General features: G+C 40.5%; 1 protein-coding gene across 9 annotated transcripts in view; it reads right to left on the bottom strand.

Annotated features, from left to right (window-relative positions):
- The window catches only part of LOC135680934 (uncharacterized), a 58,796-nt gene that overhangs the window by 4,844 nt on the left and 27,281 nt on the right, over positions 1-26,671 (bottom strand). For 8 of the 9 annotated variants that reach the window (XM_065195190.2, XM_065195186.2, XM_065195189.2 and 5 more), the window contains 18 exons: positions 25,902-25,979; positions 21,590-21,697; positions 21,268-21,330; positions 20,975-21,100; positions 20,243-20,573; positions 19,287-19,453; positions 17,723-18,490; positions 16,941-17,268; positions 16,247-16,422; positions 15,816-15,956; positions 15,067-15,351; positions 14,572-14,697; positions 13,591-13,869; positions 13,206-13,253; positions 12,023-12,883; positions 11,290-11,447; positions 8,267-9,575; positions 814-6,984 (listed from right to left, as the gene is read on the bottom strand). In XM_065195190.2, coding sequence (XP_065051262.2) covers positions 814-6,984; positions 8,267-9,575; positions 11,290-11,447; positions 12,023-12,883; positions 13,206-13,253; positions 13,591-13,869; positions 14,572-14,697; positions 15,067-15,351; positions 15,816-15,956; positions 16,247-16,422; positions 16,941-17,268; positions 17,723-18,490; positions 19,287-19,453; positions 20,243-20,573; positions 20,975-21,100; positions 21,268-21,330; positions 21,590-21,697; positions 25,902-25,979 — 11,523 coding nt within the window. The remainder of the gene's footprint in view (positions 1-813; positions 6,985-8,266; positions 9,576-11,289; positions 11,448-12,022; positions 12,884-13,205; positions 13,254-13,590; positions 13,870-14,571; positions 14,698-15,066; positions 15,352-15,815; positions 15,957-16,246; positions 16,423-16,940; positions 17,269-17,722; positions 18,491-19,286; positions 19,454-20,242; positions 20,574-20,974; positions 21,101-21,267; positions 21,331-21,589; positions 21,698-25,901; positions 25,980-26,671) is intronic. The other variant, XM_065195188.2, reaches the window with a different exon arrangement.

The raw sequence follows: 26,671 nt of genomic DNA, 5'->3' as shown, positions 1-26,671 counted from the left end.
ATTATTCTGTCAGAGCCTCAACATGAAACTGTCAATTCCATTCTCAATTGAGAGAATTATCGGCATCAGAGTTACGTAATATTTTACTCTGACGTAAAATATTCATTGACTATGACCTGAATTTTCCGAATATTCTCAAGTTTTCTGACTTATTCAAAAAGATTCAAAGATTTCTCTTCTTCACATCTCATGCAGCTATGTGCCTGTACTTAGAAAAGATTTTTCCAGACTAAAGAGGTGCGTAGCGAATTTCAATAGCTGCTGCTATTCAACTCGATCTATGCTCAAGAAAATAAATTAAAAATAACTGACTGAGTATCAAAGAGCATGGTTGTCAAGCGAAAAGCCAAAGTTGTATAGGATAATAAAACTAAGTGTGTATTAATGAAGATAAATCATGAAACAGCTCAAGTTGAGAATGTTCACTGTGTGGTTAGTTGGCAAGAAATGTCATTTTGGAATATGAAAGTGAGATATGAAAGAGATAAGTGAGTTACAAATTGAAATCGATGCTTTTTATTCCACTTCATAATTGTCGTTAAGACTTATAGGCATGATTCGTCAGGGGTTCGCTTCTCCAGAGCATTTCAGCCTGTAGAAAGTGTCCTAAAACCATGTTGTCTATACCCCCTGGCTATGGGCATATCAAAACATCGATGAATCGACGTATCCAAAGAATTCCTCCTTATTAGCTTGATTGACCAGAAAGCAAGAGAGAACCACCATTTTTCAGTCAGCATACAGTGGAGAAGTAAGGTCAGGGCACCAGTAAAACAGATCAAGCTAAACAACGTAACGATGGTCCAAAATTACCTGCAAGTGTCAATGCTTCAGCTGTTTTTCTGCTTTTGGTTTTGCTCCAAACTAAACTTCCAGTGTAACCCTTGCTACCATTTCTTGACTTATTAGCATTGCTATTTGCAAGGGAACTTCTCAGTTCTGGAATTTTCCACCTTCGTTGCCCTTCTGTTTCAAATTTATTTAACCCCTCACTCAACTCAAACGGTTCGTTCGTCTCCATATTAAGCATGTTGCCTTCTAGCTGAGAATCAAGGTCATCTTTAGCATCAACCGCTGGTATTATAACTAAATGGCTGTTTTCCTCTTTAAAACCGTCTAAGACATTACGTTTAGTTGAATTTCCAACCGCGGTAGCAACTTTGGTCTGTTTCTCCCCACTCAGCTCAAGAACTTTGCTTTTTGACTTCAACAGAGAACTTCCAGGAACGACAACCAAATGCGAGTTGTCATCAACAATGAAACTATTCTTTAACGAGCCTCGATTTTGTTCTTTAGTCTGAGAGGCTGTCAATCTTGAATAAATTTTTCCTTTTTCATTATTTATAGCTTTGATAAATCTTTCATCTAACGAGTTCACTCCTTTCCTACTTTTGAAACTGCTTTCGTCTGTCTTTATACTTCTATAATTACCATTTTTAAAACTGTTTTGTCCAGTCGAAGTTTTCTTATTCAAATGCAAAGACGCAATACGGAGTTTCCTATTTTCCAAGGTTCTGCTTTTAACTGCTTCTCGTAGAAGGCTTCTCGCGTTATTGTTTTTCTTCCCTTTGCTCCCTTTTTCCTTATTAGAACCATTTCTCTTTATTTCCATTGTTTCTTTGAACTTTGAAAGCTGCTTTGGGGTAAATCCCCAGTCATATTTGAGTACATTTATTGGATACGTCAATCGCTGCCTGGACTGGATCTCATCAATGACCTTGGAAGGGTCTTCTTTGGCCATCGAAAAATGTCCGTGGAACGAAGATACTGTGGGGACGTTGTAGCTCTCAAGAGTTGCTCTTAAAACGTCAGATGCATTTGTGCTTTTTATGAATATATTGTTCGAAGAGTTGCGGAGTTTATACATTTCAGGTTTCTCAGTATTAGCGCCTTTTTCGTTTATCACCCAGTCGTTGTCTTCAGTAGCGGAGCTTTTGCTGATAACCAAAGAGCGTGATGCTGCATTCTCCTTTGGATTGCCACCCTTAAATGGTTTGCTGGTTTCGTGTTTCTTACTTGCTGTGACCTTTTTCACGTTGTACATATTGATAGTTGGTTTCGTCCTTGCATGTGCTTTGAGCTGATTAAAAAGCTCAAGCTCAACCTCTTCACCACCTTCACCCTTATCTGACTTTTTCTTTCCAGGGTAGTTTCCCGGAAACAGTTGATCAGATATTAGGACTTCATACGGATTTGGACCTTTGGAGGGAGGAGCTGGCTTGAAGTAGTTCGGGGGTAAGGGCGCTGCAGCCTCTGGAATGGGCACTTTGTACTCTGGGAACCCAGTATTACTGGGTTGTCCTGGTTTACTTTGTGGCTGCGCAGGAGGCTGGCCGTCTTTCGACGGCATCGTTGGTGACGTAGAGGTTGATCCAGCAGGACCGCTGCCACCAGGTGTTGATGCTGATGGCCCGGCAGCTGAGCCTGGAACTGGTGCTTTCACTATATCCGGAGGTTTAAGTCCGTCACCAACGAGGTTGTACGTGGAATCTTTGTCTTTATTTGAGAGTGTTGAAGATAAAACATTTGTGGAAGAACCAACAGGGGATGCGCCTGTCGGGGTTACATACTGAGAACCTTGTGCAGCATGTGCTTCACTCTCGCTTTTAGGGGGAGGGACTGCTGGCTTAGCTGGACCCCCTAGAGGGGGCTTAGTGGGTGGTGGACTACCTATGGACGCTGGTGTTAATGAGATTCCGGCCGAACCACTTTTCTCGCCATCCGGTTTGTTGTTTAAAAGTGCAGCCTTAAGTCTTTCCATCAGTTGTGGATCATGTCCTTCTTTAGCTTCTGCCAGCAGACTGGAAACCATTTCCGGGGTCATGCCAGCTCCTGATTTTTCCCCAGATGCTATAGCATCAATCATTGCCTGCAAATACGTTCCACTTTCAGGTTTGTCTTGGACATCCATCGTCTCCTTCCAAACGGGTACAACTCCCTCTCTTGAATCACCCTCAGTTGTGTTTTTCGCTTGCTTTTCTAAGTTACCAGAAGGCTGCAAAGCATCGGATGATCTATTTCCAGCATTTCCCTCAACTACTGGCTTCGAGTTCAAGCTACTCGGGGCTTTGTTATTAAATGTCGTTTTCCCCGTGTTCATCATCTGTGCCATTGTCTGCAACATATCAAGCATCTGTGGATTGACTTTTTCATTTGGTTTGCTTTCTTGGGGTTCTGTCCCTACCGGAGATGAAACCTTTGACTGTAAAAACTGAAGAAGTTTCGCTGGAAAAAGCGAATCAGACAGCTCTTGTATAGTTGCATAGTCTGGAGATTCTTGCTTGACGAAATTATGTTCTCCAGATCCCTCAGGTCTTTTTGGTACGTAGGCAGATTCGGGTGCCCCTTGGAATCTTTCAGGTACGTAAACAACATATGGTCTGCAATTATGATGATAATCCGTATTATCGTAACCATTGTCTATATATTGGTGTTTATTCAAGTATACATTACGTCTATACGGAACGCCAGCAAATCTGTGGAGCGGTCTCCTATTGTGGTACACCGGGTTTTTAATCTTCAATTTATTATTTCTAGAACCAATTACGTCTCGTTCAATAAGAATCCGAGCCCGGAAGTCTTCAGGCTGTGCAAATTGTCCTCCTGGAACATTGTGCGGAGCCATGAAATGTTCTGTTATGTCTTGCTTGTGTACGAAATCATCGACCATCTTCTTTTCGGAGTCATCAAGGTTGCTATGACTATCTGATACAACGTCTATTTCACTATTTTTCTCATGAGGGTCTGGGAAGATCTCATGACGCTCACCATGGGACTCTTCGTTGTCTCCTGCATCATCATGGGGCCCACTCTCCTCGTTATTCTTGTCAAGTCCTTGAGGGTTTGCTAGTTTGTCAATCAAATGATGAGTTTCAGCATCTTGATGCTCACCTTCGTGTGCATCTGCACCAAAGTGTAACTCGTCACCGCCCTCTTCGAATCCCTGGTGGACATGGCCATCCGGCCCCCCTTCGTGATCCAAAACATTATCTTCAATGCCTCCAGACGGCTCTTCAGCAGAATGATCAGTGTACCGAATGCTGTGCCTTCCATTTCCTCGTTCGTGATTCCAGGTCTGCTCACCAAGATTATTTATATTTTGTTCAAACATGTGGCCGAATCCGTTTCCAACATGACCGTCCTTCCCGCTTTCAAATCCATGTTCAAATGATGCAACGCCGTGACCATCCATTCCATGTCCACCCCCTTCACCCTCGTTATCGCCACCTCCATGCCCTCCACCATGACCGTGAGAGCCAAACATGTTACCAAAGCCATTATTGAGTCCATCAACCTCATCTCCATGCTCACCTCCACCGCCATGACTAGTTCCACCGCCATGCCCTCCCCAATTACCATGACCTGCAAACCCCATTCCACCTCCAAATCCAAGTCCCCCCTCATGACCTCCCTGACCCCCGTGACCATGACCCTCTCCTCCTCCATGATGAAAACCAAAACCTTGAGCTCCACCAAAGATCCCACCTCCTCCGAAACCATGAGCACCAGCATTGCCCTCGTCACCATGATCTTCCACAAGGCCATGACCACCAAACCCATGGCCTAGCCCATGACCTCCAAATCCTTCCCCGTGGCTTCTACTGTGTCCTTCGCCGTAACCCCCGTCACCGTGTCCTAGCAAATTTTGTGCACCCAATCCAAATTGACCAGACATGCTTCCAAAAGCGTCAGTGCCTGTTCCACCATGGTCACCGCCATTTCCGTGCCCATTCTCAAATTCAGAACTGCCGTGGCCAAATCCTCCTCCTATAACACCATTCCCACCGAATCCACCGCCATTCCCACCGAATCCACCGCCATGGCCACCACCATGTCCATCACCATGGCCACCACCAAAGCCATCACCATGGCCACCACTATGGCCACCACCAAAGCCATCACCATGGCCACCACTATGGCCACCACCAAAGCCACCACCATGCCCATCACCATGTCCACCACCAAATCCACTGTCATGACCACCATTAAAACTACCACCGAGACCGCCACCAAACCCAATACCATGTCTACCTCCAAAACCACCGCCGTGCCCACCACCAAAGCGACTGCCGTGCCCGCCACCAAACCCACCCTCATGACCCCCACCAAATCTACCACCATGACCACCACTGAATCCTCCACCATCGCCATGACCATTTTCCGCATGACCAGAGTCATGAAGTCCATTTTCAAAATCATGATATTGGTTGCCCCAGACATTTCCATAGTCTTCGTGACCAAAAAAATTTTTATTTCCGTGCGATGACTGGTGATCAGTTCCTCCATCATGTGATTTTGAATACCATGGCTGCACATGATGTGAAAGTACTGCGTGAGGCCCATAGTGATGATCTCCTTCTTCCGCATGGTTGAAGTGACCACCTCCTCCCTCGCCATGACCTTCCCGTCTTTCATCCTCCATTTCTCCACCATGACCTCCTCCATCTCCACCATGCCCATGACCAAAGAACATACCTTTATGTACCCCTGACATTTGATAAGATCCAGTTTCTCTAAAAGTTGGGTCAGAATGTAAGGCATCCAAAAAATCATGCGTGAATACTCCTCCGTTGTTCCCAGAAAAGCCCATTGCAACAACATTGTCTTGTATTGGATTGTATGTGGACATTTTGATGTGACCGTTTTCTCCAAGATTATAAACAGCAGGATTGCCCATAGCATCTGTTCCAAAAATTTCAGGGGGATGCGCATGATCATGTGAGAGTGTGTCATGAATGTCATGAGAAGCATGTGGATGTGCATGATTGTGAATTGGAATATGGTCTTCCATAGCATCATTATCGTCGTGGTGATCATCCGAATCATGATCGTTATGATCATCTGAATCATGATCGTTGTGATCATCAAAATCATGATCAAACATATGATGTGAATCGTGATGATCGAACATATGGTGTGAGTCATGGTGATCAAACATATGCATCTCTGGCTCGTTGTGATCATAATGATGATCATCGTGGTGATCGTCGTGGTGGATGGCGACGGTCGGAATGGCATGTATCGTCCCACTATGCTCGTGATGGTTGCCATGAATCCCGTTTTTTGTGGCAAACAACGAAGCGGCATGGAATGCTGCCTCTGCAGCCTGTCGTGCTGCTGCTTGAGGCGATAGACCAGCTTTAGCTGCGTTTCCAGCAGCTTCAGATGCAGATGTTGCAATCAAGGCTCCAAGCTCTTCTTTGCCATTTTTACCACCCCCTCCAGCAGAACCACCAGCCCCACCAGTGGCCCCAGAACCACCTGTACCTCCAGGGGCTCCACCCCCAGCACCGTTATTACCACCAGAACCTCCGCCATTATTTCCGTTACTCCCACCACCATTGTTACCCCCACCATTCCCATTATTGCCACCTGCGCCATTGCCTCCTCCCTTTCCATTAGGGTCACTCGCAGCACCGTTTGGCCCACCCAAGCTGCGCAGACCAGCTACTACAGCATCTAAAACACCAGTTGACTCCATCTGGCCAACCAAAGCTTTTCCACCAGACATAATACCAGCAGCAATACCTGCAGCAAGACTGGATGCCATGTCGTTGGCATTCACGTTCTGATTAGCACCACCTCCACCTCCATTTTTGCCACCACCTCCGCCACCACTACCTCCATTTGCACCACCTCCTCCCCCTGCACCATTGCCACCACCAGCAGCTCCACCAGCAGCTCCTCCAGCAGCTCCGCCAGCAGCTCCGCCAGCAGCTCCACCAGCAGCACCACCAGCAGCACCACCAGCAGCACCACCAGCAGCTCCACCAGCAGCTCCGCCAGCAGCTCCACCAAGACCCAAACCTGCCCCACCAAAGGCATCTCCAGCGAGCCCTCCTGCCCCTCCTGCTCCTGCAGCACCACCAACTCCGCCTGCCCCACCAGCTCCCCCAACTCCTCCTGCACCGCCAAGGCCTCCAGCTCCACCTACGCCACCAGGCCCGAGCTGCCCGCCATATCCAGGTACAGCTAATCCTCCAGCTGCAAATGAATGTTAGTAAATTGTTAGTAAATTAGTAGAAAATGAACTAACGCCTTGTTTTGGAAACAGGCAAATAATCTAGAAACTGCTACAAGGAGAATGGATTTTACACACTTGCGAGATTCACAGTTACTGTAATATACTTTAACTTAATTACAGTATTCCTATACATTGGACTACGTGTTAAACTACAGCTCTTTACAGATTTGAAGGCAAATTGATTCAATTGGAACCCAAAAACGTAGATGACATATCTCTTTATGAAAAGCATGTTGTAACATTTAAAGTTTGATTCATGGAGAAATGAAGCTTGTTGAATGACACTTGTGTGATACGTATGGTAGTTGGTAAGATTAAAGACATACAATGTAGCATTATCAGTGGGGCAACATGATGAGTTAGGCAGGATGAATACTAAGGAAAACCATTGGCAGAAGGAGGAAAGGAACAAAGTGAGAGGAAAGACAGAAGAAAGATGGAAGGAGGAAAGGAAGAAAGGAAAAGACTTCCAAAAAGCGAACACGGGTTTATTTCATTTATCAGCTGTTTTGACTGCTCAATATTTCGTACATATATTGATAGCGATTTAAAGAGATTATAGAAACTTAATAGGAATCAAATTCAGGTCAGGAATCAAATAAAACGAAAATTAAGACATCAGGCAAAGCTCTATAGTTTGATAAGATGCTCACTATGCTAAACTTTGATAAAATCTTACAGTCGGTACTAAACATTACCACCACCCCCCCCCCCCCTCCAATACCCTCAGAGCCCCATATTCCATCCAGGGCCTTTTCTGCAAAAATAAATAAGCTTAAGTACAATTTTTCTGCATGACTAATTTCAACATAAAATTCATAGTAACATAAAACAATCAACCAAACTATCTTGCAATTGATGACTTTCAATTGACTTCTTCATTCAAAATTATCTTTGAATGGGAAAGCAAAAGAACAACATTAGCTAAAAGTAGTTCTTCAGTAACAGATGTTTCCGTTCATCATTTCTCTCCACTTACAAATAAATTACGCAGTGAAAGGTGGCCTAATGATCTGTAGACCAATTTTCTTGGAAAATTTATTCACTTTCCTTGATATTTCCTTTTTTCACAAGCGAGAATGAAGATTGACCAATGAGTATCAAGAAAAACGTAAACAAAGTGAAGCGCCTGTTAATACAACCACCACAATACATTGCGCGTTATCGTGAAACGACGTTATTATGCATACGGTCTATTGGCATTTCCAAAGGTGAAGAAACATATTTATAAGCAGCACAAACCTGCGACAGGCAGAGATGCCGATCCACCTCCCTCTTGCGCCTGTTTAATCGCTTTGCTTCCAGTCAGTGGCCTACTTTTTCCAGTGTCCTCTTTTGGCATAAATTTATTCCCAGAGGTGTAGTTAAATGTAGCCCGATTCCTTCCTCTTGGCACAAGCACTGAAACTTTGTGTCTCTTTACAAGTGGTATCAATAGACCAGTTATTTCTCCCCCTGACGGCCGATTAAACAGAACATCTCTTTGCACTGCATTCTCTTTCTCCTCTTCCTGCTTCTTTCTATATGTAGCCTTGCTACCTGATTTATCTTGAGCCCCTGGCCCGCCCTTAGTCTCTCCACGTTTCGAAGCAATACCCAGAATGTTATTCAAAGCTTTTTGCTGTGACGTAACTTGCGTATCACTGGAACTTCCACTATCTGCTGCTAGGTTGCTCCCTCCCAATCCTAGCAAAGAATTAAGGCCACCACCTCCACCACCAGCACCGCCACCGCCGCCACCACCACCACCTAGACTTCCTAATGCCCCTGCTCCTCCTAAGCCCCCGCCAAGTCCACCGCCTAAACCTCCACCAAGTCCTAATCCAGCCCCCGCATTTGCTAATGCCCCTCCTGGGAGGATACCACCAATTCCGCCTCCAGCCATACCTCCTCCACCACCAGCAAGGTTTGCTGCCATGTTGGCGTTGTTGAGCATCTGAGTTGCCTGACTGACACCTTCAGCCGCCTTCAATGCACTTCCAAGAGCATTCCCAGCCATTTGTCCAATAAGAGCATTAGAAGGTCCACCGCCGCCTCCAGCACCACCTCCAGCCGCTCCGCCACCTCCCCCAGACGGTCCTCCGATTCCAGCGGCAGCCAACATCTTGGAATTATCCTTCATTGCTTGTACTTCACCAGCGAGTTTCCCAACGGTCTCTCCAAGACTGCCAATCTGATCAGCTATTTTCTGTTGAGACGCAGCCATCGCAGGTGCCATTGCTCCACCACCACCACCACCACCGCCTGCACCTCCCCCTGCACCACCCCCAGCAGCTCCACCGCCACCAGCAGCAGCGCCACCACCTGCAGCACCTCCCTTTTCCACCTTTGCAGCAACATTAGCAAGTTGGTCCTGCAAGCTCTTTATTCCTTCTTCTAGTCGATTTTGCCCTTTTATTTTCTCTGCTTCTAGCATAGCATCTTCAGGCGATGCTCCTCCGGCGCCTCCAAGACCTCCTCCAAGACCCTTACCAGTCTTATCCTTCGCAATGTCTGTTATTGCCGAGTTTAGGCGGTCAAGAGTAGCGCCAAGCAATGCTCCTTGTTTGATCTAGAAAATAAAAATCAAATTATACCATAATATCAATTAAAAATATTATCCTCAGAATGACTTTGATTTTAAAAGACCATGTCAATAGTTTGTCACCCTGTTTTAAGTTATTTTGTGCATTGCATGTCAAAGTTATGGTAGTAAAATGACATTCTGAAAGGAACACAATATTAATCCCACTTCATCTTTTGTTCATTCCCTGTGGACTTGGGCTGCGTTTACACGATACCGGATTGCATTTCATACCGGATTGCTTTTCATGTCGGATTGGTCTCAGCTATCCGATTTGAAAAGCATACCGTTTAGACTGCGTTTACACAATACCGGATTGATATTCATACTGATTTCATCCTGTTCACACGACAACGCTCCGCTATTCACTGTGCAGCATACTTCTTTTGTTTCGACTTTTTGCAATGTAAAATTCTGGTGATTTCGTTAGTCTACTGAGGAGAGGAAGGTCTCGGGAAAAAATTATCACTTTAGTATAGCCAGTGGCATAGAAGAAGAAAATGTAAGCAGAAGGGGGAGGCAGAAGTCGAATTGCACCCTGAATCGTTAAAGGCATATGCCAGTGAATGCCTCTTCGAGAAAGGGATTGAAAAGATGTAATATCGAATTATGAGAAGTATATATGATAAAATAATGAATAAAGATAAAATAGTTTTTGGCGTACGTTACCCGAAGGGTAAAGATGTAGAATCCGTTGATGAGAACTTTCCTTGAGATTCAGAACGAGGTTCCGGAGTGAAAGCGTATCGGATTCACCCGTTTACACGAGATGGAATGTGGTACGGGACGTATCGGATCACTTTTCATACCACTTTCACAGCGGAGTGATTTCACTCCGCAAAAGTGGTGTACAGGACGTATCGGATTAATGCGGAGCCGTGTAAACGGGACCTCTATCCGATATAAAAAGTAATCCGAGACATGAGCAATCCGATACGTGTAAACGCAGCCTTGTCGAATGCGATGATCCGCATATAAATAAAACTCAGACTATTGAAACCTCACAGTTAAGTTGCTTTGATATTCACAATTTTCATCTCCATATCATCAATATACGTTTCTGTATTAATTACTATCGTCGTTGCATATCATCATCATAATCATCACCCTTTTGCCTTCAGCATAGCAAACGATCTAGATAGTATGCAAAACAACCCCAACATCTGCAATCTTAGAACTGGAGTTCCGTCTTTTGATGTTGTTTTTTTGCTATTTTCATTGTTTTTGTTGTTTGCTATTTTCACTTGTGATTTAAATCGATTAAAATATCTATCTAATATCTTTCTTATTCACAATCATTTCATATTTGGTTCGCATCTTATAAAATATCAAACGTTATTGACTCAGATCATCACCTTTGCCAATAAACTTCATTCCCCCTGGAGCCAATTATGTATATTTGTTTATTGACGATTACCACATTTTGCAAGTATACTTTTTTTAACAAAATTGCTATTACAAGCTTCTCCTATTAACAATCAATTTTGTAGAATATCAGAATTCATTCAGAGCCTCTTAGCAATTATTGCCTTCAGTCACAATTTTCTCTGTGAAAATCTTTATACTCCTTGAGGAAATCATGTGTAGGCCTTCAATACAAATCGCATCGATCAACGGCGTTTATAGTATTTTGTGATAGTGACTATGATTTTATGATAGCGGCCCATTCAATTTGAATATTACATGATACAAAACTAATTACCTGTTGAGCCTGTGCTGCCTGTTGCTGCGCTGCCAATTGTTGTGCCAATGCCACCTCTGCTGCTGATGGTCCCTGAGGCTTTGACGACTGATCAAGTCGTGAGTTGATAGTGTTAACGGCATTTTCAAGTTTCTGTAACGAATTGGCGACATCCTCATCTAAGAAGAAGATTTCAAGATATTATCATTTGTGTTTGATATTTTTAATAATTTTTTAAGTCTTATAAAACATATTAGTGAAGAGCTACGCGTGTTAATGCTGTTTACTTGACAAACGTTTGTCGGGTCTTAAACTCTTATAGAAACAAGAAAAGAACCACGATTGGTTGAATTGCAACCAGAAGATACACTTTAATACTATCAAGAATAATACTATTATAATATATAGTAATTATCATAGTAGCAATAAAACAATAAGCAATAAAACTTGAAGAATTACGTGAACTTCCAATTTTCCAATGTCATAATCTTTATTATGTTCACCAAATTCAGAATTCGTAGCATCAATATCAACAGGGAATTTACAGAAATATTTGCTTTTTTATCTGAACAACAAGGGTGGATTTGTACCAGAACATGTTATTGAGCAATGATAGTTACATCAATGAAGCTTCGACATCAAGTCTAATGTCACTGTCTAAACTGTCACGTGTCCTTTACAGTAATCTTAAACCTACAATTAGGGATCAGAACAGCTGAAACCAAGATGCCAAACTATCAAACAATATTTTTACCGTAATGATGACGGTATTCCTCTGTTTCATTGTGTTCATGCTTTGGCGCTTTGTGTTTAAACTTATTGCGTTCCCATCGCTTTATTTGGGGCCCTAAAGTCTGTCTTGTGATCGGTGTGAGCAAGAGCAACCTTTGTGGGATAAAGCTGGAACTATATGGCAAAACATTATTCAGCGTTGTAAGATCAACAACAGGCTTTCGAGCGGTAAATGGAAACTTAAAGGTATTCACAGGAGCTGTTAGGCCAAATTGCCTCGTTCCCAATCCATTGGCGAATGGCAGAGACAGCCTGCTTGCTTCCAAATTTCGTAGAATATCGAATGATTTTTGTAGCGAGTCCAGACTCCCCAATGACCCTGCTAGCCCTGCAGACTTTGAAATACTAGCTGTTTTTGCGCGACCTTTATGCTTTTTCCTTGAAATTCTTCGTCTGCCTTCCCCAGTCACTTGATCATGGGCATGTTTGCTCTTTGGAACAATGCTCACATTATCTGATGTAATTTTTAGAATATATCTCTTATCACCGCGCACATTGCTTCTACCGACTTGTGAGGTCGTATGCTTAATGGGATGAGTTACATATTGTTTTTCATGGGTTCTTCTCGTCTTTTGTTTACTTGTCTGGTGCTTTTGAATAGTACTTTTTGTAGGTCGGTCAAAAAAGTGTCTGGTACTAGTGAAGTCCTTTCCCGTTTCTAGTATTGTCTTTTTGAAGCTCGGCACTTCAGCTGGGACAATGGCAGCGACAGATGGTATGCTGTGGGTAGGGTGGGCTTCTGTCTCGTCAAGATGTCGTGTCTTAGGAAGAGCAACGCTCTTGTCGTTCATTTTCACAGTTTTCAATTTGGAAAGAAGCTTTCCTATTGAGAAGAAACATCTCTGTCATCTTCGAAGGAGCTTCAGTGTGAGGGGTTAGGAGACTCGGAAAAGGGAGACTATAAAAGCTTGGGGCTGTATGTCAAAATTCTTATAACTGGACAAATCGTTGTAAACAAACAGTTAAGCTGCTAATCAGGAAAGAATGAAAACTAGAAAGTACAAGGAAAAGAAGAAAAAGGAATAGAAGAAAAGAGGAAAAAAGGAACCAAATTAAGGAAAATAATAAGAAAATAAAGAAGAAACAGAAGGAAATAAAACAAAAAGAAACACGTAGTATATTATCGAAAAATTATATGACGGTACCTCCAAGAGCCGATAATTCGCCCTCCTTTCCACCTTCGATCAGCCCACCTTAAACAAGACAAGTATGCAAAGTTTTTTGGCCATTGAAAATTAACATCAAACCAAAGCAAACAATAGAGCCTATACCTCGTACGGATCAAAGGCTTTCTTGTGCTCATAAAAATTTACAATACATTACTACGAAACTAGAGAACAATAACGATACCTCAGGGGACATGAAATTTCATAACAACCCTGTGGCCATTCAAAATCAAGTGAAAATACTTTCCAAAAATGATACTAGGCGAGACACCCAGGGAGGGTAATTATAAGCTAAGCGAGGCAATCAAGGGGGTTTTAGAACAAAGATAAAAGTAATGACAATCGAAAATGATCTGGGCTTTACCTGCACCAGTTGTACCTCCACCTCCAGTTAATAGACCGGAGGCGCCACCAGCAAGTGCTGCGGCTGCACCCCCTGTGCCCCCACCGCCAAGAGAGCCAGTCCCTCCTCCAACATTTCCACCAAGTGTTCCACCTGTGCCAAGCCCCAAGGCTTCAGCTAACGCACCGCCAGCACCAAGACCCTGTCCTCCACCGACACCACCGGCGCCAGTGATGGAACCGCCAAGTCCGGCTCCACCACCTCCAATACCTAGTGCTCCTCCCAAAGCACCTCCGACACCTAACATAATGAAAACCACTTTTAATAATAAAAATATCATTTTTGAGGACACTTCAAAATCGGTTACACTTCTGTGACCTAAGACTGTTGTTTATCCTGAGTTGAAAATTGAATAGCTTGTGACTTATATTTCAAAACCTGCCTTTTGAAAATTTTGACGTTTGCCCTGTTGTAAAATAATACAAATTTTACTAAACCGACTTTCCAGATGCTGTATTGCACAGGAAAAAGCAAGCTTATCTCACTAAAGATGTACTGATCGAGAGATTGGTAGCTGTTGCTCCTACTCCTATTAAGTTGGACTCCAACGAATGTCCCTGCTTAGCGAATGTCCCAGTACAGTAAGAACGTTCACATGACGGGGAAAATCTGTCCAACTTAACTTAAGTCTCCATTTCCAGTATGCTGTATGTTTAAATGTTTCTATAGGCATAGAAGGTTTCTAATGACTAAACAAAACAAAGAGCAGCGAAACAAACTTGTGGCTTTGATGGGCGGTAAATTTTCTGAATCAACAAACAGTAAAGCTGAATCGATTTTACTTTTTCAATGACAGGATCGTGACGTTGCATAGAACGTTGAATTCGACATGAAGTTCGACAACCTGCCGCTGATATTGAAATACAAAATCTTTCATAAACAAAAATTTGGATGCAATAACACAAATTATTCCTGATGAAAGTTTCATTCACTGTAAAATACCTCCTACAGCTGCATCGACTTTATTAGTTCCAAGAATGCCAGCTAGCAAATCGCCAGACAGCCCCCCGGCACCAGCCGCCGCGTTTAAAGCCACGCCACCGCTGCCTATTCCAAGCGAAGAAGGGCCTAAAAGAAAGTAATGCATACAGCATCAATTTTTGCTGAAACTGTGTTCGAAGAGCATAATTGCATTCCTCGCATTAGAGTTAGTTTTATCAATATATCATTAAATAAATGTTGCAGATTTCAGATTGTGAATGTCCTAGATACTAACAAATATTGACTACCAAAATAAAAGATACATAGGGAAGACTTTGAATCGGTTTCTTTCGTTACCATCCATATGATGTTGTTAAGAATGGAACATTCTCTCTAACGAGCGATTGAATAACACCTTCAAGAATCGGGTATCCTGAGTTAAAGGAAGCCAAATAAAAAGCTTCAATCAAATGAGAAGCCTGTCCTTTTTAAGATGCAAAAGAAGCTCAAACTCACCAAGCCCCATTGCTCCGGTTCCTCCGCCGCCTCCTAATCCGCCAATTGTGCCAGTTTGGCCACCAAGCCCAGAAGCCCCAGCCAACCCTCCAATACCAGTATTGCCGCCAGTACCGGCCAGGGCACCAGTTACAGCCCCACCACCAGCGCCAGCCACGCCGAAATTTCCTCCACCTAGGCCAGCCATACCGCCGCCCATCGCTGTCCCGCCAAGGCCAAGCGCGTTAGCTGTGCCAGTACCAGACGCACCCAGATCACCCAAATCTCCACTCAAACCACCAACATCTAGGGAAATCATAAGTCATTAAGAATGATCTATGATGGCAACAGCTTACTGGCAAAGCAAGGAAGAATTGTTGTTCAATTGGACAGGGTCAGTTTGACAGTAGTAGCTGCAGCATTATAATCTCCTCTGGCTAGAGAGAAGACAATTTGAATCCAAAAGCGGAGATTCAGTTTTGTTTAACAAACAGAAATCAGAGAAATGCTGTCGAGGGAAATTATGTCATCCGGTTTATCTTAACAGGAGGAATTAGGAGCAAACTTGAACTTTCTATAGGAACAGGTTTTCTACAGGAAGATATACCAGAAAAAACTTTACATGATTTTAACAAAAGGTGCTTCAAAAGAACTTTCTTGAACAAAAGATTCAAGCCCAATACGTTCGTCCAACAAGTAATTAGATGAAAACAAAAAGCAATGTCTCAGCACTGACTCTCAAAAACAAAATAGCTTCAAAAGGGACTTACTTCCAGGAACTGGACCACCTGCTCCACCTGGTCCCCCGAGGCCAGGTCTTCCACCTGTGTTCCCGAGAATAGGCCCAAGATCTCCTGTTTGCGCTGCAGCTAAAGCAGGAACGATTCCTCCTCCTCCACCACTATTCGGGGCTAAAAATGATCACGTGAAGAGTGAAAACCAAACAAACATGCGAAGAGTGAAAGCCAAATTTCACAAATTTTTTACGGTGTTTTTTACCAATAGCACGGCAAAAAACCGACTTTTCTATTTTTATGAAAGGCCCCTTTTCACTGTAACGTTCTAAGTAAAGTTCTGAATAGACAAATTATTTTAATTGATAAACACTGGCTAAATTTCTAAATTTCTATGAAAATTTCACATTTAGCAAAAGGTGCAAGATTAATGTGCGCGATGGAATAGCAAGATTTTTTTTGAATACCTAATTTGGCAAAACTAATGAAATCTCCTGAAATTGGTCGAGAGAATTTCCCATCTGGGAACTGCACCCCAACAGACATGCAATCCGCATTCCCACTTTGGGCGCCAGTTACTTGAATGTAATAAGACTTTGCACCACCAAGACGAATTGAGATTGACGTCTGCTCCTCGGGATACCTGGAATAGCCATTCATGATGTCTCTTTAAAAGTTCATAAAAGTAAATATAATTGTAGCAAAGATCAGTTAAAGAAATAGCTAGTATCATTTTTTAAATAGAAACTTCTTCAAATGCAGGGCAATGGGAAAGAAATAGTCAGTTTATATCATAAGTGCAGGGCAATACCGTTCACTGTTATGTTTATTGGGGTTTTATCACTTCTCTATAGTATGATGATAATAGCGATATTCTACAGCAGTGGTAGGGTGAGTAAGTATTATTGGAAAATTTCTATTTAAAATGGTAAAAAATTGGTCGCTTCAAATTTCAAAATTCTCCAATAAACTTAAAGAATCAAATTAAAAGTGTAATGAGATGTTTTTTCAGTATTCCGTTCATTATTGTTTGAGCTTGTTATGCATAATCACTTTCAGCGTCATGGCAATCATATAAAATCACCTTCATGTGATTGCCATGACGAACAGTTATACAGTCATGAGGAAAGTAATGTATTGAGAAGAATCAGTAATGCTCACTTGTCCCACTGATTGTGGCCAGACCATCTCCTTTGCGAAATTATCCTCCTTATATGATCCTTTCCCTCATCCGGACTCATGTATACGTCACATGCATCATCGCAAGCACTGAAGAAATTATACTCCCCATCAGAAGGCGCAATAAACCAACCATACATCATGTGACCGTAATGGAATCCTTGGCCACGTGGGGAATCCATTCTATCCAAACGATCGCTGAACGAAGGCTTGTCCGGGTATCTGTGATTCCGGTACAACGCTTCAATTGTCGTCTCGCCGTCCCGACGGTAAATATGACGATAAAAGAGCCAGTTAACTCCAAGCGTGGCTGTTTGAAAACCAAAGAAAGATTATTCGATACACATGTTCTAATACATAGAATTTAAAAAAATGATTTACTAATCCATCTTTCTTTTCCTGCTTCATGGATACATTTGCTAATGGATGTTTTCTCCAGAAGATTTTTTAATATATTTTATTTTCTTTTATTCTGATTGCCGTTTTGTTGTAGTCATCGTTATCAAAGAGCACAAGCTTGCTTTAAAGATCCTCTTTAACAATAAAAAACCAGGCAGTTGTATCATTGATTGTCACAATTCACTACGTAAGAGGTCTATAGCTCCCTTTATAGGTCGTAAGAGGTATAAAAAATGTTCCCTTTGCTACAAGGAACGCATCTTGTCTTACAGATATCCCTATTGATACGATAAAACAACACCAATCCCATGATTGACAATATTATCTCTTATTCTAAAAAACAAAACAAAGGAAAACCAGCTTACAGATAACTCCTCTTTTTGTTGTATTTACAGGCCTAGTCAAACCAGGCACAGGTTCTTTAACAGTCTCCACCGAAGAACGCCTTCTTTCCATCCTTGATCCCCTGTTACCATCCACACCTTCGAGTACTCTATTGGCAGAATGGTACTTGTAAACAACGATTTTGGCATTGTCTTTCCCTTTAGAGAAATCAAGAACCACCCTTCCTTTCCCTCTAAACTTCTTTGCATAATCTAGCACCTCAGAATCTTCATACTCCTCTGGTGTTTCTTCACTACGTCTTTCATCATTCTGTGATGGTGTAGGCGACTCTTCGTGCTTCATCCCGCGCTCAATTCCTTCATCTCTTCGTTTTCCATCTTCCTCTCCTACCTTCTTTTCAATTTCACCCCCATCTCCCTTCCCCTCTGCATCCTCTCTCTCTTCTGCTGCAGGCCCATTTTCCGGTATTTCGTATAGCCCTTGCCGTAACGCACTTGCAGATGATCCTTTGTTGTTCGTACCATCATTATTGTCAAAGTTTTCAGGAACCTCGTAGAGACCCTGTTTTTTTATATCTTCTACATCTGGTTTATTTCCAGCATCATTGCTTCCATGATAATCGTAAGACCCTTCTTCGTTTTCTGTTTTTCCCATAATAAAGGTCTTTCCGTTGCTGGCATAAACGCTGCCACCATGATAATTGTCTTTGTGGTGCTCTTTGATACGGTGAGGCAGATTGTCTCTATTCTTTGGGGAAATAGGCAGTTGCTTACTGCCTATTCCTGGAGCTAAGGAAAGGGTGAATAACATGATTAAGGTGTCACTGTCTAAAGATTGTACAACATGCAGTAGCTAGCGTATTCTAGAGGTACATGTTACTCCAAAGCTCCTTGAAAATAGCTTCTCTTGATACAATTTATTTACATGCATCGTTATTATAGCATTACATTATACCGCACGCGGTCTAGTATATTTATGGAATTCTTAAAAATAAGACAGTAAGGTCATTTCAACTCACAGAAAGCTTTATACGTAATAACTGTGTCAAGCACTGAGATCATAAAAAGTGTATGTGACATCTATTTATACAGTAGAAAGTTCTTTATTAAAAAACAAAAGCTCTTTTACAATATCATCGGTAATATGCCTAAAAAGTTTTTCTAATACGCGTTTGTCTCTATATCATCCGCGCAAATTCCTCTGAAAAATCTGCATTACCTTTTTCTTTTAGTTTCATTCTATTCAACAAATACAATAATTAATAAAATTTGATTCTGAAATTGTATGTTTCTTGATTTAGAGGACTTGAGAGCATTTTATGTTCCAAAATTCGTTTTCTTTTCAAAGCCAAAACGATCACACCCTGTTCCCGGGAATATGAAAGTGGGAGAATTTTAGTTGTTAAAGGGCCAATTCTTATGAAATGAAAGCAACAAAAATATGCATCTAAACTAAAAGTAGACAAAATGCAAAACGTTTAGAGAAAACTTCACAGATTATTCTTTCAACTAACTTCGTGATCTTTCTTGCATCACATGACGTCATTTGATGATTATAAATAGAATAAGAACAAAACGAACTTACGAAGTCGAAGCATTTCACTCGGAATTGGAAAGAGTGATTTTCCATTTGGCAACCTAACCCCTACTGATAGGTGGTCGTCCCCTGAACCTTCTAACATGTCAGCTTCGATGTAGTAGAAATGATTCTTTGCCAGCCATGTCTTTTCTGATGTCTGTGTATTTTGATACCTGATGGGGAAGAGAAGGGAAGTCTTCAATTGAAATTGGGCTATTAATATTGTCTTTAAGAGGAAAGCCTGTTGAATTCTTGATGTATCAATTTTAATCCCAATAAAGATAAAACTACATCTTGAAGCATATAGAATTTTTAAAATTTGTTTTACTAAAGCCATAACTTTTAAATTTGTTTTTTTTAATTGAATAATGACGTAGCCAGTCAAAACTATTTCAAACTTCATTTCAGGATAATTGTAGTTTAGAATAAAATGCTAATAAAATATTTCGAGCATAAGGATCTTTGAAAGAAAAACTAACAATCAATCGTCATATTTCAGGGCCAAAAATTAAAAAACGTTTGCTAACAATGCTACATCAAATTGTGAATGTTGATAGTTTCGGTTCAGCGAGCATCGCTTCTGTGAAAACATATGGCGAAACTGAAAGTCAGAGGCTGGCATAGCATAAATATTAAGATTTGGATATTGCTTTGAATCAGGCTAGGGCAAGTTTATTTGATAAACTGCCATAATATAATTCATATTTGCTATCACCGTCTGTCTAGGTCTTTGCCTAGGTCTGGCAATGTAACATTTTAGTGCCAAAATGCAACTTCTGACTGATGCATAATGTACACTCCCCTCGCAAAAGTATTGCACCATCTCGAAGGAGGGTTAATGTTTGGAATGGTTGAAAACTTGACAAAAGTGCCGTCATTTTGAACAAAAGAGTGCAACAATTTTGTGAAGGGAGTGTAAGGTAAGCAAGCTAAATGCTTCAGTTCCAACTGAAGTAACTTACTCGTCAAAGCTGCCTCGCTTAGATGCTTGCACTTGTGAGATCAGCCTTCCCTTGTGCCTAGGCTCCTCATCGACGCTTAAAAACAAGTCACACATTTCGTCACAGGAACTGAAGAACTGATATAATCCTGTCTCGGGGGCCTTGAAGTAGCCTCGTATTCGTTGGCCATAGTCATCAGCAAAGTTAATGGGTGTGTCGAAATCTTGAATGATGTCAATCAAATCGGGGTTATTTGGATATTTTGATGTTTCGTATAACGCTCGTATTTCACCTCGGGTTGTTGGTGTGACATCGTAGTATACTTCTCGAAGCAAGCCAGGAAGTGCATGGTCTACAATAGACAATAACCAACATTGTTCATAGGAAATAAATGAAATAACAACCCCAGGCAGAACTATTGAGACAAACATTCCAATACGTGTGGGATAACATACAAGTGAATCCGACATTTACATTCGTCTTATCGCTTAGAGTTTTAGAATAGGTTTTTTAATAATAGGAATATCAAAATTTAACCAAGGGGAGTTTTGCACAAGCTCAATATTGTCTATTAGAAATTGTAGATATTTTTGTGAAAGGTATGATGCATTTTCGGGCACATTCATTGGGCTGAAAGAACCAGCAAGAAGAGCTGAGCATTAAAAGGCAATTTGTTCACATACGTCAATATGAGTACCGTAAAAAACATCGTTAAGATCGACTAATATCAAACGTCTAGCTAGCAGCACTAACCAAGGGACGATGAAGACATCGAATTCGATGAAAACTTTGAGTGTTTTCCCTGGCTTCTCGATTTAGGGACCTGGACTCGAGCGCCACTTGTAAGGAATGGATTGTTCTTCATCTCCATATTGAGGACTAAGCATGGAAAAAAACATACCAATTTACTTAGAAATAATCGATGAAGAGCAAGAAGTGGATTCGAAATTAATGTAACTTGAGTTGAAAAAAGAAGCTCAAAACGCCAAAATTTGTAATTAGCAAAACTGATGCAGATAAAGACCAGATTCTGCTACTATACGTACATTGGAGGAGAGAATCGTATTTCAGTGACTTTGAAGGAATCAAATGGGGTTTACCAGGCTTGGCTGAAACGAAAGAGCGACATCCACGGTGACAAATTTTCAATAGCACGTTCGTTAGGCAGGATTTTATAAAATTCATGAGGTAATGAAGATTAACAGAAAGCGACCTATTGTACAGTGTTGGTTGATGTATACGATTCCAGATTGCAAGCTACTCGATGTTCCACGCTTAATTCGATCATAATTAACGAAATAATTACGACATTAAGTTAAACAGCATAATTAAAGAAAATGGACATTTAAAAAATGTAAGGAAACATACCCGTGGGCACTTCGCTTATTATCTTTTTCAAAACAGAGTGAAGAACCATTGCTTGCTTGATTTTTTTCAAATTTTCATCATCAACATCTCTTCTTTCTCTCGAGTTAGCTGGATAAAGAAAAAAGCATACATTGATAAGACACAGCTATGTTTGTCAAGCAAACCATTAAGTCAAAGCGGGTTTCCATTTGAGCACTCGAGGTTTAAATTTTAAATTAGGGAAGATTTGGGATCTGATTTGTAACATTGGCCTGTACTGGATCAAGGTGCTACGTAACTTGTCTAAAATTCAAGAGAATGTTTACCTAAGCAGCTGATGAGAGTGAATTAGAGACATACCTATTTTTACAAAAAAATTATTCACAAATCGTTGTGAAAGTATCGTTAACTAATTAAAATTAGTTTGCCAAGGGTGTTATGTTGTGCTTCTACATACAGCGTAGCAAAGCCGTATTGCGGAGGAATACAGTTTCCTTCAGGGCTCTTGTCATAAGCATGTTCAATACAGATCTATTAAGCTTAAGTTCGCATAGCTTTTGTCAGGGAGGTAGAAGCATCGAGACACAAGGAGGCATTGTTCTTTTTACAGAACTGTCCTCCTGGATTAGGCAATCACTTCTTCTCTTACAGGACACTTCGCAAAAAACAAATCGATGGCCACTAGCAATATGTATTTGGATCAGGCAATACGTAACATGTTGATAATACGCATTTGGCAAAATACTTAAAGGGATCATCGGGACCTACAATTAGCTATGTGGCTATGTGTATATGTGTGTTATAAATGATTGTGTCAAGCAAAAGTATCTGTGTATAAGCTGTTATTAATTGACCGAGATTCATTCATCATTGGCCAGTACAGACTTTACACGAACGCTCGTCATAAACTAAACATGTTTCCATTCTTTTGTCAAGGAAATGAGGCAAGCAAATGATTAATTGATAAACAAGTTAACATTTTACCATTTTACCATTAACACGCCCGCTGACTAAAAGCAGGTCAAAAAGGCGCTTTTTCACTCTTGTTGGCTCAATATGATAAATACGCGGGTAAAAACACGCCATATTTTGATGATTTTGATCGGTTGGCACTCTGATGAATCATGGACCAAATAGCCTCACGAATGCCAACATGACTATCATTAAAACATGGAATATGGAAAGATTTTGTTATAGTATAAAAGAAGCTTCTTTTACTCCAATCTAAAACCTTGGTTGCATTAAGTGTAAACACCCGTATGTCGTCATTCGTGTCCTTTTCTATTGCAGTGCAGGTTTATTTAAGAACAATGAGAAAGAGTAATAGCTTTATTGTACATAGGGAAGACTCTTTGAATTGTAACTCTGAAAAGCACTAGCAAGATACTAGAATTTGCTCGAATTACGAAAATTTATATGATGAAAAAGAAATAAAGAATAATGAAATGATCCTCAGTTGCTGTTTGATAACTGCATTTTAACAGTAAAGATGATGGATATCGCGGGATAATTTTGAGGCAAACAAAGTGATCCAGATTTTTAGAAATCAGCCCTTGTGCAATTTGGTTATTGGGTTTAACAGTCTAAATTTCTACCTTCTGGCACTCGTGAATGTTTAACGGAAGAAGAATCTTTGAGTTCAAATCATGTTCTAAATATTGCCAGCCTGTGTTACAGACACCAAACTATTAAAAATTGCAAGACCATTTACGCTTTAAATGTTTTAATGAAATGATGAGCCACGTATGTTGTATAGAAAATTGAACGGTGAATGCCGTGAAGTGTAGAAAGGGACTTTCGATGTCTCTAGGTAAAGTTAATTCACGCAGTTAAGTCGATTTCTATTGATCATGATCCACATAATGGCGTGAGCTGGAAATTCCACTATTTTCTTATAGACAGAAAAAATTGTAAAATTTTGAAATTTGTTTTTGGCTAAGCCTTTCAAAAGAAAGTCACCCATAATTTTTGCTACCATGATTGAATAGCTTTTCTGAATAGGGAGCGCTCATGTCTAACTTTCCGTGACATTGAGGCATTTCAAACATGACAGAATCAACTTCCAAAGAATACTTTGCCAATATACTAACCCACCTTTAACATTTCCTTGGCAAACTTACAAAATTGACCCTATCGAAACCTTGGGGGACGTGTCACCCAGCCCCTCGAGGCGCAATCATTAACATGATAGATAAAAGTGCCTCCAACATTAAAAAGACAACAAAACAATAAACAGTATACAAAAGTGTGTCAAAGACCTCCCAAAGCCATTCGATATAAAAGAATTTACTTCAAGTTCTTTTCTTTACGGTGTCTACGTCATAGTATGGCTAATTGCAAGAATAATGCACAAAAATGAAGCATACTAATTACAAGATTGGAGTTGATTAATCGGAATAAATTACGAGTTATAAAAACTATATAAATTTGACATGTATTTACAATGTCATGGTCGGTATCTAATCTAAATGACAACTTGACTGGACTAGAAACATTCGCTATATGAAGTTAACATAAAATGCAAAGCATAACAATAAACAGAAAATATACCAATTAAAGAGTTATGAACAAAATTTATCAGCTGTTGTACTTGTTTATTAGTTTGCGTTTAAGTGCTCTGACAATTTACAAGGTACCCTTCTGAAATTGCTTTGATCTTTGATAATTAAAATTCAGTTTTTCGAAATTGCATTTTATCCTTTCGTTTTCTTAGATACTAAATAATTTTGTGGCTACATTGAATTTACAGAACCATCACATAATTTTCAACCAATCAATTCTTGAACATTATCAATAAAGAATTAAAGACATCATTTGTTCTTAATTGTGACAGGCTTTTCTCAGAGTCTAAAAAGTTTGATGTGAGACCTCAACGTCAATTATGACCAACTATCAGCGTAATGATTTGATTTCTGATTGACAGAGTAAAAGCCTCACAAGTTTTTCAGTCCCGATCCAGCAATAATTCGTCGTCAAACAACAACACACGTTATAGATTTTACTGTATTTGCCTTGAGGTTATGTACAATGATACCCAGATACTAGGTCAACAATCTCAGTGCAACATCGAAAAGGCATACTACCAGATTCCGTCATTATCATTAGGTTTTGTCAATACGATGTGTGAATGCTTAAGTGTTTATGGAAGTTATCGCTAACTCTGCTTTTTCAAAATTGCAGGATTTTCCAGATCAACGCTCGGTAAAATTGACAGCCTCTCTTATTCTGGCCAAATCAACTCTTCCCTGCAATTTTGAAAAAAACAAAGTTAGCCACTTACAGACTAGAGGGGTACTTCCTAACTGCCTATAAACCCAATATTTTTATGAGGACGCTTTGGTGCCTAGATGTCGTTTATGAGGACGCTTTCCTGAGCCCATTCACTAATCATTATGCTTTTATTTTGATGAAACTGGACTCGTCATCCAAAGGTAAAAGAAGCTGCATTTCCACAAGCTTTTTCATTCATAAATCTGCTCTATGGCCTGAAACGACATGTCTATCAGTGATATTTATAAGGCTATATTTGAAATCTAAAATATTTGAAAGTAAACAGCCTTCTGATGACGATTTAGCACCAGTTGATGCGTATAAAGCAAGACTAGGGGACTTTTTAGTTATAGTACTAGGAGGATATATGTCTCAATTCAACGCATGGTGTTTGAATGCCGAAGAACGATTTCCTCATATAGCCTATGTGCAAAAGTCAGAAATGTCACCATATACATACAGGTATGCAGATTATAGGTACGTTTGGTGGTTTACCATTGAGGCTTGAAGGCTTGTTACAAAATGATTGAAATTATCGGTCCGAAACAATATTATGATAAAAGAGAATGTGCCTCGATTTCTGTATAAAGGTAGCATTGCCGGTCCATAAAGAAACATCCGTCCATTCTTACCACGAGTTAGTCTACCTGAGGTTTCAGCCCCCACCCCCCTCCCCAATCAAATATTTCTTATTTGCGTCCAAATGATGTCATTTCTTGATAAAAAAATCTTACGCTAAATACTTTTTCCGAAAATGAATTACTCTTTTGCTAAAACCTTTTTATAGAAAAGTCTGAGGATACAAGAACTTACCAAAGCAGAAGGGAAGCTCTAGAAATCCTACTTCACATGATAGGAATTAAAAAAAATGGTTTACCTGGTATAAAACTAAATGTAATAAATGTGCTTGGATAAGCTACGGTTATGATAGGCCCCCAGAAAGGTTATAAAGATATACAGAAATCAAGCAATTCCAAAGGTACACGGAGATCAAGCAATTCTAAAGGAAAATTAATTGTTTTCAAGGCATTGAGAAACAAAACAATAACAAAGTTTTACTTACGATTGATTCTGTGGGTGCGTTTAGAGTGATGCTTTCCTAACGTTCTTTTGCTTCCGGTTGTTTCTGATCGTTTGGAGCCTTCAAAAGGAAGAAGAAGAGAAAAGTAAAGTTTTATATATTTTCAAAGATACCCATGGTAGAGTCAATGGCGTAATGAACTACAGTTTCGTTTGAAACCTTTTGTTTCGAAAACAAAGGGCCTCTACTTTTTGGGCCCCCACAGCAAAATCTTTTCTCTGATGATTCCGGTATCCGTTATGCGAAAAATGAAAACCGGGCCCCAAGCCTGCACAATATCTCAGTCTAATAACTAGGGGGCCAAACTAAATAACCCTAAGGACCCAGGTTGCCTCCCCCCATCACTGGCAAGAGTAAGCTAAAAAGGTTCCAGCTGATGTTGAATCTAGCAAGATATAGGATATATCAAGGGCTACCAAGATTCTGAAAATTGAGACATTGTCGAGATTCGGTCAAGAACTTATGAAAAATCAATCAGAATTAATCAGACATATGTGTTTTTTATATAATGAGGTTCTAAGTTGTTGGAAGGTTTTCCAAGCTCTAGGAAAATTTGTCTAGAGGTGTTTGTAGTACTAGTTAAAGAATTATTAGACAAAAAAATATTTTCGGGGACATCGAATAAACGGAGAAAGTTTGAATCTGAAAGAGGAGAAATTAGTGGAAATTATAAGATAGTAACAATTAAAAATCAGTTTTTTCTCAACTTGAGCTGAATAAAGTCAATTGTCAAACAGAGCATATCGCAAGAC

Source organism: Rhopilema esculentum, chromosome 18, assembly GCF_057945365.1.
Source record: "Rhopilema esculentum isolate cy_ngs chromosome 18, ASM5794536v1, whole genome shotgun sequence".
NCBI classification, from domain to species: domain Eukaryota; kingdom Metazoa; phylum Cnidaria; class Scyphozoa; order Rhizostomeae; family Rhizostomatidae; genus Rhopilema; species Rhopilema esculentum.
The sequence above is the reverse complement of the archived record's forward strand: the minus strand, read 5'-3'. Positions and strand labels throughout refer to the sequence as shown.